We start from the raw sequence: 17,277 nt of genomic DNA, 5'->3' as shown, positions 1-17,277 counted from the left end.
CAAATCTCCACTCATATTGTACTTAAAACTTAAATTAACAGTACTTCTTGTAGTGTCAGTGCCAATCTTAGAGCATATAAAAAGTTTAAATTCATTCAAATCCATGTATGAGTTGCATGCAAACAGTTTACGTCTTCCCCCAACATACTTAACATTGTTACTAGTTGATCGAATATAACCATTCCAAAAGCATACAACGGTCACACGAAATAAATCCATTTCTACAACGCACATACAAACTCAACATCACCATCATGTTCATAAATATATGACCACTATACAATTTAAATTCAATAACAAATTCTCGAACAAACAAAATTTAAAATAAAAACGTACCTCAATAAGCTGTAGATCAACAAAAATTAGTTAATTGCAAGCTTTTGAACCTACATTAATGTGAAAGTTGATTAAAATTCAGTAAAACCAAAATTGAAAAATAAACTCTAATTTTTCGAAAATATGATAAAAAAACACAAAAAAAAAAACCTTAGGTCGATGTAGGAATATTACAGAACTAATTAGTGGTACAAACTTCAAATTTGATGACTTTAGTTGAAGGATTGAATGGATTTAAATGAAGGAATGAAGAAGAAGAAATCGTAAAAATTGAAGTAATGCGCGAACTGAAATGAGGAAGAAGGACTGGAAAAAATATAAACCCCAAAGTCGCTGTTACTAACAGCGACTTTGGGGTTTTTATTTTTTTTTTTCCTCATTCGCTGTTACTAACAGCGACTTATCCAAACCACTGGTTTGGATGTACGGACGCTTATTTTGGGAAATAAGTTTTCACGGAGCTTATTTTGGGAAATAAGTTGTTTATTTGTCTTATTTTTTTCAAATTTTCACAAGTTCGCGGGTACAGTAAATGCTCGTGGACCACGACCAAGCCCAGTACATTTTTAGTATTGTCGGTTGGGCTTTAATTTGAAAATTTGAAATGAATAAGCTACTTTAGTAAAAAAAAATTAAAGAATAAGCTTTGATAAAATTTATTTTCAAAAATAAGCGCCTTCAATCGCAAAGCTGAGGTCTGGATTAGTTCCCAGTAACTAACTGCGAACAAAAGTGAGTGGTCAAAAAAAGTCAATACTTTGTTCGCAGTTAGTAACTGCGAACAAAGATTGACCCTGTTTGACCAGGGCTTCTTTTGTTCACATACCAGGTCAAATAAGGTCAAATTTTTTTTATTTGATTTATTTGCAATAAAGACATCATCATAAGTTATTACAAGTCAATGTATGTTATAGGCGGGATGATTCATCGCCAAAAATCCAAGCATTCATAAGTCAATGGATTGAGACTATAATAAACTAATAAACATTATGTACACAATAGAATATATACAAATGTTTAATATGATACAAATGTTCAACATATACATATGCCAATCAAAATATATACAACTCTAACCCTCATCACCCTCTTCCACCCTATGTAATTGAGATGGTCTCCTACGCCTCATATGATAGTAAGAGGCGTTCGTGTGTCGATCTGGGAGGGAAGGTGACTGGTATTGTGATGGATGGAATGGCCCAGCCTGGGAGGTCCCCGCACCATCGTCGGGGTATGACAAGTCCCTCTCCTTCAAATGAACGTTTTGAGGAGGAGACGAGACGCACACCTCGCCAGTAGCCGGTGATGCCTCCTCAGCAACTTCCGGAATGAAGTTCTAGAACTGTGTGCCAAGGAGTATGCCTTGCGCAATCTCCCAAACCGGCTCTTCGTGGCTAGAGCGGATCACGGCTGCACACCTTGTGCCTGCAGTCAATAGTTAGTTAAAATAATATTATATTATGTAAGTTGTAGTTTAAACAATTAAATATAGAAGAGTATTTACAAATTGGGTCATCGTTGGCGCAGCAGGTGCATACTGTGATGTAGCAATGATACCTCGTGGTGTCATCCATCGACTAGTGATGGAGAGGAACATTGATATGTAGTCGGCGGTAGTAGGTGCGCCAGCAGCATCGATTGGCGCATCTTGGGCTAGCAGTTCCAGCCGATGATCCCAATGAGCGACGTGGCCCCCGTTAATCTCGCTCCAGTTCTTCGTACCTTGACCCTTGCGCGAATTGAGGTGCAACTCGGGTTCAGTGTCGCAAGGTGGTGGAATGCCCAGTACCAACCCATATTGGCGTAGTACACGCTTAGGTAGACGAACCTCGACTATGTCAAAGCATATGAGTGGCACAGAAGCCCTCCACGCATCCGACTGAATTCCCGAGTGCTCGAGTACAGCTGCGTATGCGTCGGCGGGGTACTTTAAGTCCGCAAATATACTTTTAGACGATAAATTTAAAGCAAAAGTTTCAGATTTTGGGACTTCAAAAGCCATCGACATTGAGGAAACTCATGTGACAACTCTCGTGTTGGGAACTTATGTGTAACGGCCCGGTTTAAGTGACCCGGAAAAAAAATCATATGAAAACATGATCCCGGTTCACAAACAGACACTAAAAATTCATTTTTCACTCGGATCGTCAACGTTCCAACGGTAAAGAAATATGGTCAACGCAGGAAAACAACGCCAAACAAGGAAAACAAGTCAGCGGAAGCCTTTACATACAACTCGAGATCCTACCGGCCTCTAGACTAGCTAAAAAATTGTACGAAATAAAAAGAAAATTGTCATAATCTTTCGTTTCATAAACCGAGTTATTTCGACTTATAAACTTATTACAAAATATAACTTATTCTTGATGATTACGGGTTCTAAGCTGAGTCCTCACTCCAGCCCCCACCTGCAGTCAACCTACTGCACGTCGTATGATAACACGTAGCAGGTTCCAAAGAACAACCAATACACGTCAGAGACTTCATACATATATCAAACAGGTTGAATACAAGCAAAAAGTTCATCCTAGCATGCATAGGCTCTATACATTTATTATTAATTAATCCCAACTTGTAACGTTGCCCGTCCTGTTCGGGTCGTTCAAGTATAAACCATTCATTATTAGATAATTTCAAACTTGTAACGTTGCCCGTCCTGTTCGGGTCGTTCAAGTATAAAACCAATCCATTTGGTGGAATACACTTGGGAGAGCTAATCCCAAGGCAACCATCGACCTAAGACGTTGCCCATCCTGTTCGGGTCGCCAAAGGCTAAAGTATGCATACCCCCATGGTGGCCGTAATGATCCAAAACTGCCATGGGAACAATAATTATGATAATTCAAACCAAACGTTAACCCCTTTGGGTAACGAACATACAAATTTTCAATTTCCACTTTAACTTCTTTCAAATTATTTGGGATGTCTAATCCTTATGTGAATTACAATACATCAATTAGGAATAAAACAACACTACTTGCACAACCACATAAACAGTATGGTCTAAGCGTGCACCTTTAAACGCTGCAAACACACGTTGCTCAATCACAATAGAAATTTCGCCCTCTTATAAATCGAGGTCCTAAATAACACACACAAAACGATCACATATTAGATCATGTTTACACATTTAATCCACTCCATACCACTAAGATATCACTAAGACTTGATAATTTTAAATGTTTTCATCAAATTCCTAATGGTTCCAAATTGTAAACTTGAACCAGAAACTTAAATGATCGATTTAGACAGTTTAGAAAATTCAAATGAAAAATCCGACTTCGCCGTTGCGTTCGGAGCATGTCAATTACCTTGGGTACCAAATTTCATAATTTCTAACATCCAATTACTATTTTCAATTATTTTAAGCGTTAAACGAGTTTTTGTTTTAACGCATCGGATACATAAACCAACAACGGAAACGACTAACGTTTCCGAATCGACACCAATACCGAGACAGCAGCTGCTGTCCGGAACTCCCATTACGTTATTATTGTTATTAATATTATTTTATATATATTCATACACAAAAACCCCATCATCAAAGCATAAGAGTCATCAAAATAAAAAGTATAGGCCCATCCATAAGATCTTCAAGAGACTTAAAACTCCACAAATTATGATAATTAAATTAAATACTTAATTCTCTTAACAAATTAAAATTTTGTAGAGAATCATAAAACAAAAATCATCCTTCTTAAATCAAGACATATATATTATTATAAATACACAATCCTTCAAGCAAATCCAATTTTGCTAAAGGATTTATAAATTCTTAGATGACTACACTACTTGATCCATACCATTTAAATTCCTACTAACAAATTGTAATTTAGTTAGAGAAATGTAAATCATAAAAGAAATTTATTTAAATATCAATATTAATTTAATTCTTTTAAAAAATTAAACTTTGCTAAAGAATATAAATCAGAAACATAACTCAATCCTTTTAACAAAATTGAAGTTTATTAAAAGATTAGTAGAGAAAATTATATATAAAAGAAAATATATTCAATCCTCCTAAAAGTCATAGGATATCATCATACATAAAATATATTTCACCTTAGAAATCTTATGAATAAAATTTATAAATAACAATTCAACTAAACTTACCCCTTGAACAAAAGATTGGATTGAACAACAAAGTTTTTTTTTTCTTTTGTAATGCCGAAAACAAGAGAAAAGGGAAAGAAGAGAACTTTTGTTTTTTTTTTTCTGACTTTTTTTTTGTACTCACTTCAAGGGTTAGAAAGGTAAGAGAATTCAAATGAGGCTTATGGAATTAAAAGAGGAGTAAGACCCACTTAAATTGCCATAACACACCATTATGAGAGGAGTTACAAAACTCCTCCCATTCACCCTCACAACCGGCCACCCCCCTCAATTCCCTAACTTTTATTTTTTTTTTAAATTTAATTAACTAATTAAGTAATTATTATATTATTGTTAAAATAGAAAAGAAACGTCACGCGATAACCTCGTACGCGATAAAACTCGCTACCGTTAAAATTTAACTCACTTTATTTCTTGTAAATATCTATGTAAAATAATATAATTTAATAATACATATTTATTTTACTTTATTATGTTATTTTCTTAAACCCGATAAATTACGGGGTGCTACATTATGGTTATCTAGATCCGGAGTATACATTCAATCAAATCAATTTAGTGAGAAAAGCGATGTTTACAGTTTTGGCGTAGTCCTTGTTGAGCTCATTACCGGCAAGAAACTATTATGCCCAACTAAAGACGGAGGATGGATAAGTTTAGCAGTTGAATTTCTATTCCACATGGAAAACTCTCGTCTAAATGACATTTTGGATGCTCGAGTTTCAAATTAGGGAAAGGAAGAAGAGTTTGTAGCGGCTGCTAAGCTTGCACATAGATGTTTGAACATGGACGGGAAACAAAGGCCAACAATGAGAGAAATCGCGAAGGTGCTAGATGAGAGCAGATCGTCCCATTTGTTACATTCGACCGAACCAAATTCTATGGTTGGCAATGACAAGAGGGTGATGATGGAAATGAGTGATAAGGATAATAAACCTTCCTCAAGTTATACAAGCATGTTCTTTTCTGAATATGCTCCGAGTACTAACTCCATTGAGCTATCAACCATTTAGTCGCAGGCGGTTCTAGTTTTCTAGGCACGTTGGTGCTCAAGCCTATAGGGCCTATAAAATAAGAGGTCTTAAATATTAATTAATATTAACTTTATTTATTTTTATTACGTACTTTTTTAGTTTGTATTTTTTAAAAATAAATCAAACATTAATAAATAGTAATTGTATATTTTTAGCGCACCCCAAGATTCATGATCTTTAATTGTATAATTCTGACTATAAACTAACCAACTCCCTTTTGTCCTAGTTCTGAAGGAGTGTAGAAAGTGCAGACACGGTTGTGATTATTTCGATCCTGTATTCAAACAAGTTCACTGCAAAAGGAATCCACTGTTCAAGTTGGGATCAGTACTTGGTAAGAACAAATGAATTTAGTTTTTAACAAATTTATGTCTGTTTAACTGTTATTTAATTTGGCTTTACTCATTATAGGCTACCTGATGTTAATCTGCTAAAATGATAGCTAATTAGTAGGATTACTAGAATGAGTATGCTACAACACATTATTTGTCTTGCCTATGGAGTGTACTGGGTTATTTGTTTTTATTGGCAGGTCATTTTCGACCCAAAAGTCTTACTGACCACAACCTCCTTATCTCTTATGATTTACCGTCATCCAACTCTCTCTATACCCTAATCATAGTTTTTATGAAAAGAATATATATATATATATATATATATATATATATATATATATATATATATATATATATATATATATATATATATATATATATATATATATATATATATATATATATATATATATATATATATATATATATAATTATGATTATGATTATGATGAGAATTAAAAATATTATAACAAAGTAAAAGAGACGGACCAAAATAGAAACTGTGACATTCTCATGGGGACAGAATCCACAGATGGAGTATAAGTTAGGGTTTTAATATGACCACAAACTAATTGTCAAGGATATTGCATCCATATTGTGCAAAGCTCATTTTAAACAAGTTTAGTTCAGTTTCATGTATTTTACCAAATGACCATTGAATCTCCTATGGAAAAAATCTTTGCAAATGTGATTTGTTGGGATAATTTATCCTACATTGATGAATTAAAGATGGCGTTTACACTTAAGTTATTGGAGCATTTACTCCCATTGCCATATGGTTTTGGGATGATATCTCCTTGGCTTATGAATTGTGTCCACCTAATGTTTCCCTGATAATATGTTGGTACCGACAATAAATCTAGCTAAACTTAACATCTAATCTGATTTGATATATTTTCAGGATTTAGCTTAGGTATTGGCTTAGTGGTATTACTCCTAGGGAGTTATTGGCTCTACAAAGTGTTAAAAAAGAAGAAAGAAGTTAAGCGCAGATCTGAGTACTATAAGTGGAATGGTGGATTATTATTACAACAACAAATAGGTTATAGTAAGGGTGCTACCGAGAGATCAAAAGTTTTTCCGATCACAGAGTTAGAGAAGGCAACCGACAACTTCAACAAAAATCAAATCCTTGGGCAAGGTGGCCAAGGCACAGTTTATAAGGGGATGTTAAAGGATGGTCGAATAGTTGCCATTAAGAAGTCTAAAAAAGTAGATGAGAATCAGTTAGAACAATTTATCAATGAAGTTGTTATTCTGACTCAAATTAATCATCGAAACGTAGTGAAATTATTAGGGTGTTGTTTAGAGTCAGAAGTTCCTCTGCTTGTGTACGAGTTTATTCAGAATGGCACACTTTATGAGCATATTCATAGCGGAAGTGAAGATTTTCATATTACTTGGAAAATGCGTTTACAAATGGCAGCGGAATCAGCTGATGCTATAGTGTGCTTGCATTCATCTTCATCTGCTCCTATATATCATAGAGATATTAAGTCCGCAAATATACTTTTAGACGATAATTTCAAAGCAAAAGTTTCGGATTTTGGGACTTCAAAAGCCATCGACATTGAGGAAACTCATGTGACAACTCTCGTGTTGGGAACTTATGGTTATCTAGATCCGGAGCACTTTCAATCAAATCAATTTAGTGAGAAAAGCGATGTTTACAGTTTTGGCGTAGTCCTTGTTGAGCTCATTACCGGCAAGAAACCATTATGCCCAACTAAAGACGGAGGATGGATAAGTTTAGCAGTTGAATTTCTATTCTACATGGAAAACTCTCGTCTAAATGACATTTTGGATGCTCGAGTTTCAGATGAGGGAGAGGAAGAAGAGTTTGTAGCGGTTGCTAAGCTTGCACATTGATGTTTGAAAATGGACGGGAAACAAAGGCCGACAATGAGAGAAATCGCGAAGGTGCTAGATGAGATCAGATCGTCCCATTTGTTACATTCGACCGAACCAAATTCTATGGTTGGCAATGACAAGAGGGTGATGATGGAAATGAGTGATAAGGAGAATAAACCTTCCTCAAGTTATACAAGCATGTTCTTTTCTGAATATGCTCCGAGTACTAACTCCATTGAGCTATCAACCATTTAGTCGCAGGCGGTTCTAGTTTTCTATGCACGTTGGTGCTTAATCCCATAGGGCCTATAAAATAAAAGGTCTTAAATATTAATTAATATTAACTTTACTTATTTTTATTACGTACTTTTTTAGTCTTGTATTTTTTAAAAATAAATCAGACATTAACAAATAGTAATTGTATATTTTTAGCGCACCCCAGGATTCATGATCTTTAATGCTAGTGCTCATTCGACTCATCAGGTCAATAGTGGATTAGGTGTTTCGAGTTGGTTCAAAATCAAATCTTGTGTTTATGTTGGTTCTAAATAATTGTGAATTTATTTTTAAATTTGAGACATTAGATCTGTTTTGAACACCTTTGATCATGAATATGATATATTGTCATGAATATATGAAACTTTGTAATGAATTTTTTGCGAGTAATTTGAACGTTTCAAAGTTTGTATTAAATTGAATTATCATTGGTAAACCAAACATCTCTAATTTAATTTCCCTAATTACCCAAGTCTTAAATAATCTAACATGCAACTCTCAAACTTTCACTATTAATTACACTCTTAACATTACTTTTTCACCTTCTGAGTTCTTGTCATTCATTCATCCTCGATAAATAATAAATACCCATCTTATTTTTGTAGTACATCATCTCACATAAACACATATACATTGTCTTTACTCAACCAAAAATGGGGCGTAATAACAAGCAAAACTCAAGCAGCAACAACCATTCATCAATCAAACCACAAACAACCAAGTCCCTTGTTTCGACAAGCTCATTGGACATTCAACCAATTTCATTACTTCCACCTCCACCACCCATCATTTCATCGTACAATGATCGTATTCGACCCCTCCTAGATGCTGTCGACAAACTTCGAAACCTTAAAGTCACGAAGGAAGGCATTCAGCTTCCTACAATTGTTCGTAGGAGATCAGTCTTCTGGCAAGTCTAGTATTCTAGAATCATTAGCTGGCATTAGTCTTCCGAGAGGGCAGGGGATTTGTACCCGTGTACCACTTATCATGAGGCTGCAACATCAGCCTAACCCAGACCGTGAACTCTTCCTTGAGTATATGGGTAAAACTGTGGAGACTGATGAATCGAATGTCTCTGAGGCTATTAACTTAGCTACTCGAGAGATTGCTGGTAATGCTAAGGGGATATCCAATTCTCCTACAACTTTAATAGTGAAGAAAAATGGTGTTCCGGATTTAACCATGGTTGATCTTCCTGGGATCACTCGGATTCCAGTTCATGGACAACCCGAAAACATATATGAACAAATTAGAGACATAATTGTGGAGTATATTACCCTTGAAGAGAGTATTATACTGAATGTTTTATCAGCGACTGTTGATTTTTCAACTTGTGAGTCGATTATGATGTCGCAGAGTGTCGACAAAACTGGGCAGAGAACATTAGCTGTGGTAACTAAACCTGATAGAGCTCCTGAGGGATTGCTCGAGAAGGTAACTAACGATGATGTAAGTATCGTCTTGGGTATGTTTGTGTTTGAAACAGGATTGGGGAAGAATCTTATGAAGATGCACGGTTAGAAGAGGAGAAATTGTTTGATACCCACAATCTTTTATCAAGGATTGATAAATCAATTGTTGTTTTTCCTGTTTTAGCTCAAAGATTAGTTAATATTCAAGCTGCTATAATTGCTAAATGTTTGCCTAATATAGTTAAGTAAATTAATAACAAGATGAACATAAATATGACTGAGCTTAACAAGTTACCGAAGAATATATCTTCAGTAGCAGAGGCTTTTGCAGTGTTCATGCAGGTTATGGGGTTAGTTAAGGACTCTCTTAGAAAGATACTTATCAGAGATGAGTATGATGAATATCTTGAAGACTTAAGCATGCATTGTATTGCTCGTTTGGCGGAGAATTTAGATGAATTATCCACAACAACAAAGGTATTTGGGAATGATGATAATGAATTGAAGTTGGGAAATTTTTTAATGGATGAAATTCGAGTTCTTGAAGAAGCAAAGGGAATCGGGCTACCCAATTTTCTTGCTCGATCATCGTTTCTTACTGTATTGCAGGGGAAAGTACGAGGATCTCACATACTCCTGTTGAATTTATGATCAGAGTTTGGAATTACATCGAGGGTGTTGTTTTTACTGTCTTGGCTCATCACTGTGAAAATTACCCTTCATTGCAGAGCACGAGTAAACGAGCTGCAGGAAACCTGATTTCTCGAATGAGAGAAGAGTCAATACTTCTTGTGAAGGAGATAGTTCAGATGGAAAAGTTTGTTGATTATACTTGTGACCCAGAATACTTATCTTATTGGACTCGACTTATGTGGAGGCAGGATACGTTTAGGAAAATTGTGGAAGGCTGTTTATTTGATGATAATGATGTAAAGATAACAACAATGGAAATTGAAGGGCTTGTTCATTTGGAAAAGTACAAACATCTTGCACAAGAGGCTTTTGACATGAAGATGAGAATGATTTCGTATTGGAAAATTGTTCTTAAAAGAATGGTCGATTCTATGGCATTGTATTTGTTATTCAGTATTCGGATGTTGGTGAATAATAATTTGGAATTTGAGATTATCGAAGAGATGATTGGTTATGGAGGAGGGCTTGAGAGGATGCTGGATGAGTCGCCATTGGTTGCTGGAAAACGAGAGAGGTTGATGATGAGTATTAAGCTGCTTAAGGAATCGAATGCTGTTCTAGCCAAGATCATGGACATGATTGCAGTTATTGAGTGATTGAGTCTTGGTATGAAATGAGATGTTGGCAAAATTATGTCAATGGCCTGTTTTGATCTTTTGGTTGTATTGAATGGTTTGTCATGGAACTTTTTAAAAATTTTCTTGTCTTCAATTTTAAATGTATGGTTGTTGAATCATACATCTTTTGGGTTATATTTAGCCACTTTTACTATCTAATATATCTATAATGGTGGAATTACTTAAATAATAAAAATAACATCAAAATAACACCGCATTATAAAATTAATATGATAATTTAAAACTAACTAACTATAACATACAATTTTTTGTAAGTTCTGAGTAAAAATTATACATACTATATACAACGCACTTGACACTTCTTAGAGTCTTAGACAGTCATTCATTATCAAAACCATCAAACTATTAGCATCTGATAGTACTTATACAGTCATACATAATGTAAAAACATGCTCAGAATAGAAAGCATAGCTAGTTATATGAAAGATTCTTGCATCATAAGGTCTGTCCCTTAAATTGAATGGAGGAAGATCCTAGGCCAAAATCAGAGAAGAACATATTTGTTGTTGAAGGGCCAATAGGCTTATCACTGCTTGTTGCCATCAAAACTCCCGTACAAGCCATAAAATCGGATTCTCTTGTATCGGGCACATGTGAAGATGATCTAATCTCATCTAACACCGTTGCGACTTCTCTCATAGTAGGCCTTTCTTTCCCATTCAGGTTCAGGCATTGTCTTGCAAGCTTTGCAACAGCAACAAACTCTTCTTTGTTTCCCTCTTCCAAAAGCCGAGCATCTAAAATATCTAAGAGACGAGAATTTTCCATGTGGAAAAGGAATTCAACTGCTAAGCTTATCCATCCTCCGTCTTTGGTTGGGCAAATTGGTTTTTTGCTGGTGATAAGCTCAACAAGGACTACACCAAAGCTGTAAACATCGCTTTTCTCAGTGAATTGATTCGACTGAAAGTACTCAGGATCGAGATAACCATAAGTTCCGATAACACAAGTAGTCACATGAGTTTGCTCAATTTCGATAGATTTTGAGGCTCCAAAATCGGACACTTTTGCTCTGTATTTGGAATCCAGGAGTATATTTGCAGACTTGATATCTCTATGATATATAGGAGACGATGAAGATGAATGCAAATATGCTATTGCATCAGCAGATTCTGCTGCCATTTGTAAACGTGTTTTCCAAGTAACATGAAAATCTTCACTTCCGACATGGATATGCTCATAAAGTGTTCCATTTTGAACAAACTCGTACAAAAGCAAAGGGACTTCTGTCTCTAAACAACAACCTAACAACTTCACCACATTCCGATGATTAATTTGGGACAGAATAACAACTTCATTGACAAATTGTTCTAATTGACTCTTGTCTACTTTCTTAGACTTCTTAATGGCAACTATTCTACCATCCTTTAACATTCCCTTATAAACTGTGCCTTGGCCACCTTGCCCAAGGATTCGGTTTTTGTTGAAGTTGTCGGTTGCCTTCTCCAGCTCTGTGACCGGAAAAATTTTTGTTTTTTGGGTAGTATCCTCAACGGAACCTATTTGTTGTTGCAACAACAAGCCCCCATTCCTTTTAAAGTAATCAGATTTGCGCTTAGCTTTTTTCTTTCTCTCTATTACTCTATAGAGCCAATAGCAACCAATGACCATTACCATAAATCCCAATCCTAAGCTGAATCCTGGAAAAAAGAACAGGTAAAAAAAGTTCATCTTAGTGCATCAGGATTCAAGATCAATAAAACTAGCCATCACTTAGCACATGATGTAATGTTGAGAAAGAATCAGTGGTTCATCTTAGTTTTATTGAACAATAACTTAGAATAAGTGCTTTTCAACAACTAAATAAGAAAAAAGGCATGAAAACAACACATTCATTTTTAGTTCAAATTTTTGAACAGCAACTGTTGCAAGTAGTGAAGAAAAATATAATTGAGATGACTGTATGACTGCTCAAATGTTAAGCTTGCAATAAACTGGAAGATTAGAAATCTTAAAGTTCATTCCAGTCTCAAATTGAATTAAGCTGATCTTAAATTTGTGAAGTAAAAAAAAGGTTTTGGAAAATAGAGTCTTGAAGAGATAATAATACCTTGAAAACTAAGAAAAACAGAATTACAAAAATGAAAAACTAAATGAAGAAATATACTGAAAAGTTCTTACCAAGTACAGATCCCCACTTAAAGATTGGATACTTGTCACAGTAATAATGTATAGATTCATAAGATTGATCCCAAGCTCTCTTACACCGATGTATGCAGCTCGTACATTCCCTTACAACTAGGACAAAAAGGAATTGATTTTCCTCAAAAATCATGGAGTTGAAGAAAAATTCTCATCATTGAGATGATAATTAAATGATAGAGGAAATAGCTTTTTACCTTGGCATCCTTCGGGAAGATACGGATTACCTTCATAATAATATCCACAGCTACCTCCAGAATAAGAATTAAATAAATCTGGGGCAGACCATTCCAATACCATTGAGACTGTGCTCTCAGCAGACTTGTTCACTGAGCGGTGGTCAATTAATCCTGCTCTCATCTCACACGCAGAAGAATCTGCTTCATAATCGACCTCTAGCTCATAGAAATCGAGAGCTTTCAGTCTGTGAAGCATTTCGCTGTCACTACCCACTGTATTATATTTTATAAAAGAAGCTTGACAACATCCAATCCCATAGCAGTCCTTGGTAGCAATGTCAACAGTTTCGTTGGTACATTCGGCAGCACACCCGATCAAGATTTTTCTATCCCTATTCTTCAAGACAACACTGCCACCACAGCCATCCACCACAAGAACATTATACCAAGTAGAAAAACGATATGGACTCCGACGAAAGTCAACGCTATATTTAGATTTACACACATCCTGGAGAGTAACCCCTACTATTAATATTTGGTCGTTTTCCATCTCACTATCGGATACACGTGCATTCTTGCCCAACCAATTTATATCCTTAACTTCAAGATTGAACTTCTGCAAGAATGGTTTGGGAGTACCAAATGAAGCATTATCACAAGTTATCTCATAAGACTCATTGTGAAAACAATTTTTTGCACCAAATCCAAAAGGAAACGGAATTTTAATGTTCCCACATTGGTCTTGGCATCCTGGCTTTGCAATGGCTGGATAAGAGGATGATGCTGTCAACTGCAAATGCCATATTGGGTACAACAGCACGAAGAGCAGAAGGATACAGGACATCACGAGTGTGTATGTTTGTATTGTACAGATTTCTTAATCTTTTCTCGATTAGGAGTAGGCATGGCCACGGTCCGGGTTGGTCCGGTTCCGTTCCGGTTCCATCCGGTTCCGGTTCCACCCGGTTCCGGTTCCATTTGAAACCTGTCGCGAACGGTTCCGGTTCCGGTTCCGGTTCCGGGCGGTTCCAAACGGTTCCTTAGCGGTTCATGAGGCGGTTCCGGCGGTTCCAACTCACGGGACGGGCGGGTCAGACCATCGGTTCCATTTTAATTTTTTCTTTAAATTTTTGTATAATAAAAAAATACTATAATATCGCGGACGTACCTTTGATGATTACTTGATTATTAGCGAAATTCATTGCATGTCAAGTTGTCATCGTTATTGAAATATTTACTAAAATGAATGGAAAAAAATTAATTAATAAGAAACGAATCAATGATAATGTCGATAAAGATGATTAATAAAAAAAGAGGGAGAAAATGGACTTGAACCTAGTACCCAAATGAATACTAAGCTGCCTACGTATCCCGAAGGAATCAAAGCCCACGTAGTTCTTTGTCATACCTTTTATTTATAGTTGTTGAGTGTTGATTCATCGTTGTCGCTTGTCGGATTGATCCTATTCGTCTTCGTCATCATCATGTGGTTGATATTGATTAGATGCTTCCGCTGACTCTCCTCCTGACGATGATGAAGTTGTATCCATCATCATCCATGGATCATCATCGTCGTCTTGATCATCATCGTTCCTTAGTCCTTGTGTTCGAATCTCAGCTTGATCCCAATCTTTCTTGCAAACACATATTTGAATACTATGTGGAGCAAGACGAGATCGCTTTTCATCCAAAACTCTTCTACCTGCACTAAAAGCAGACTCCGACGCAATAGTTGACGCGGGAATTGCAAGGACATCCTTTGCAATTCTCGATAAAATGGGAAATTTAACAGATTTTTCTTTCCACCACTCCAAAATATTATAGACACTTGGGTCTATTTCAAAGTGGTGTTTTAGATAACTATCTAGTTCTAAAAATGTGGTCGAGGAAGAAGAAGATCCTACAAAACTATCATCTTGCGTCATTATGTTAGCAATTACTGAATTATAGAAAGAGGGACGAGCCGAAACGCTAGCACGCCTAGACATATCGCGTTTCGGGTTATATACACTAGCGTAAAATTCATACAGTTCAGCTAAATATTTTTTACATGTTCCGACATAATAAGCTACATCGGAAGACGGGCGATCTAACGCTTGATAATAAAATCCTATTACTTTGGTTAGGACCTCGGTTTTAAAACGTGGGTCCAAAATGGTTGCGATTCCATAAATGTAAGGAAAATCGGTAAAATATGATTTCCATTTTTCCATCATTTCAGCAAGAATCGGCCTTAATTGTGGGTTAGTATCTTCTTGTGTATGTTTAAGCAGGTGATAAAAAATAGTAATACATTCACTTATTACTAAGTGAACGTTCGGTTCATAAACATAAGAAAAAATCTTAGTCGCGTGGTCATACGCTTCTAATATGTTATGTACACCTATTGCTAATTCCCAAGTTTCATCAGCTATGAAACTATCTGTACACTCACTATATAGTTGTGTTATTACTGGGCGATAAGCAATCGCCTTTCTTAATAAATCGTTCGTTGACCCCCAACGTGTAGGAGTATCTAATGACCAATACACTTTTTTAAGTTGGTATTGGTCACATAATTGTTTATATCTTCTTTTAATCTTTCCGATCCTAAGCCATTTTACTATATCCCTAATTGGTTCTAATAATTCACTTAATTGTTTTATACCTACTTGACAAGATAAGTTAACTATGTGCGCACAACAACGTATGTGTAATAAGCTACCCCCAAGGATTAAACTAAAGGCGGGTTCGTTAAATAAAAGTTCTATACATTTTATGTTTGCGGTTGCATTATCTGTTGAACAACAAAATATTTTATCTAATAAGTTCCATTCCCTACATATCTCTATTAATCTATATTTTATGTTTTCGCCGGTGTGTCTTTCTGGCATAGTCTCAAAAGCAATTATTCTTTTTTGAATAATCCAATTTCGATCTATCCAGTGTGCTGTTACACACATATAAGATTCTAAATGTGGGGGAGCAGACCATATGTCAGTTGTTATGCTAACCCTACCATTAAACGATTTAAACATTTCAACTAGGTCATAGCGCATTGATTCGTATAATTTAATTGTTCGTCTTTTAAGAGTGTTCCTAGAGATTGCTCTAAATTGTGGTTGCAATTGTTGTCTAGTGAGACGCTCATATGCCCTACTTTCACCGTGGTTAAAAGGCAATTCATCGCAAATTACATACCTAGAAAATTCATCAATCATGTCATTACGATTATATCTAAAAGGCATACCTGTGTTGGGAATGTCCCATTGTGTCTGTCGGCTTCCACTTGTGGTCCCGCTGCCGCTTGATGCATGAGTTTCTTTTGTGATTCCATGCTTCTTTGCCAAATGTTTGTTAAAAGATCCCGTTCCACCACCTAACACGTATTCACAAAACACAATAAATAAATGTTTATAAAATATGAATATATAATGTATGAATGTATTATGTATGTATAAAAAACTTAAAAAGTATTTACCTCTGGCGAAATTGTATGAAACTAAGGGCTTTACTCCTTGACTTTCACAAATTTGACAAGTGCATAGGAACATATCTGGATTCTCGGTTGGTTCTTTTGTGAAATACGACCACACATGTGAAACAGCTCTACCACTAGAAGGTGGCATTGCCGGAAAAGGTTGTCTTACTGGTTCATCTTCATCTAAATAAATAATTTAAAATTATAAAACTATAATTAAATAAATAAATAATTTAAAGTTTAATTAATTTGAAGAATAAAATTATAAAACTAACCGATAGTTTGGAAATTGACTCGTTTACCACGAGCTTGTCTTTGTTGTTGTTGTTCTCCTTGTTCTTCATCTGATCTTGTTGATGACTGTCGAGATATATGTACCCCAATTGGGGTCGTTGGTTCTTCTTCTTGTTCTTCTTCTTCTTCAATTTGTATATCTTTTTCCACTTCTTCTGCATATTGATGTAACTCCGGGTCGTACCCTTCCGGATAATTAGGTTCATAATTATAATTACTAATGGAGGGTGTTGTTGATACCGACGGAGTAGAAGTGGCCTTTCTTTTGGAGGAACTGGAACCTCCTAATGATTTTGCCACTTTAGTAACTTTTTTTGTGGCTTTTTTCAAAAATGAAGACATGATTGATAGTATAGAAGTAAAAATAGAAATATAGAATTAAGAAATAAATAAATGATTAATTATGTAACTAACTAAATTAAGAAATAATTAGAAGACTAATTATGTAATTAAGAGAATAATTGCGTAATTAAAGAATTAAGTAGAGAGAGTAGGAGAAGAGATGAGTTGT

At 35.5% G+C, this 17,277-nt stretch overlaps 1 protein-coding gene and 2 pseudogenes across 1 annotated transcript; 2 read left to right on the top strand and 1 right to left on the bottom strand.

The window, feature by feature from the left end:
* Positions 1-5,234: 5,234 nt before the first annotated feature.
* Positions 5,235-7,924, top strand: LOC130797110 (wall-associated receptor kinase-like 1; annotated as a pseudogene).
* Positions 7,925-8,045: 121 nt separating this feature from the next.
* Positions 8,046-10,741, top strand: LOC130796971 (dynamin-related protein 4C-like; annotated as a pseudogene).
* Positions 10,742-10,866: 125 nt separating this feature from the next.
* Positions 10,867-13,965, bottom strand: LOC130796970 (wall-associated receptor kinase-like 8). The gene is made up of 3 exons (XM_057659435.1): positions 13,031-13,965; positions 12,813-12,929; positions 10,867-12,331 (listed from the first exon to the last, which is right to left on the bottom strand). The coding sequence occupies exons 1-3, from the start codon at positions 13,854-13,856 to the stop codon at positions 11,127-11,129; spliced, it is 2,148 nt and encodes a 715-aa protein (XP_057515418.1). The 5' UTR covers positions 13,857-13,965; the 3' UTR covers positions 10,867-11,126.
* Positions 13,966-17,277: the final 3,312 nt, after the last annotated feature.

Source organism: Amaranthus tricolor, chromosome 12 (assembly GCF_026212465.1).
Source record: "Amaranthus tricolor cultivar Red isolate AtriRed21 chromosome 12, ASM2621246v1, whole genome shotgun sequence".
NCBI lineage: Eukaryota > Viridiplantae > Streptophyta > Magnoliopsida > Caryophyllales > Amaranthaceae > Amaranthus > Amaranthus tricolor.
Note: the sequence above shows the minus strand (reverse complement) of the source record. Positions and strands in the feature narration are given on the sequence as shown.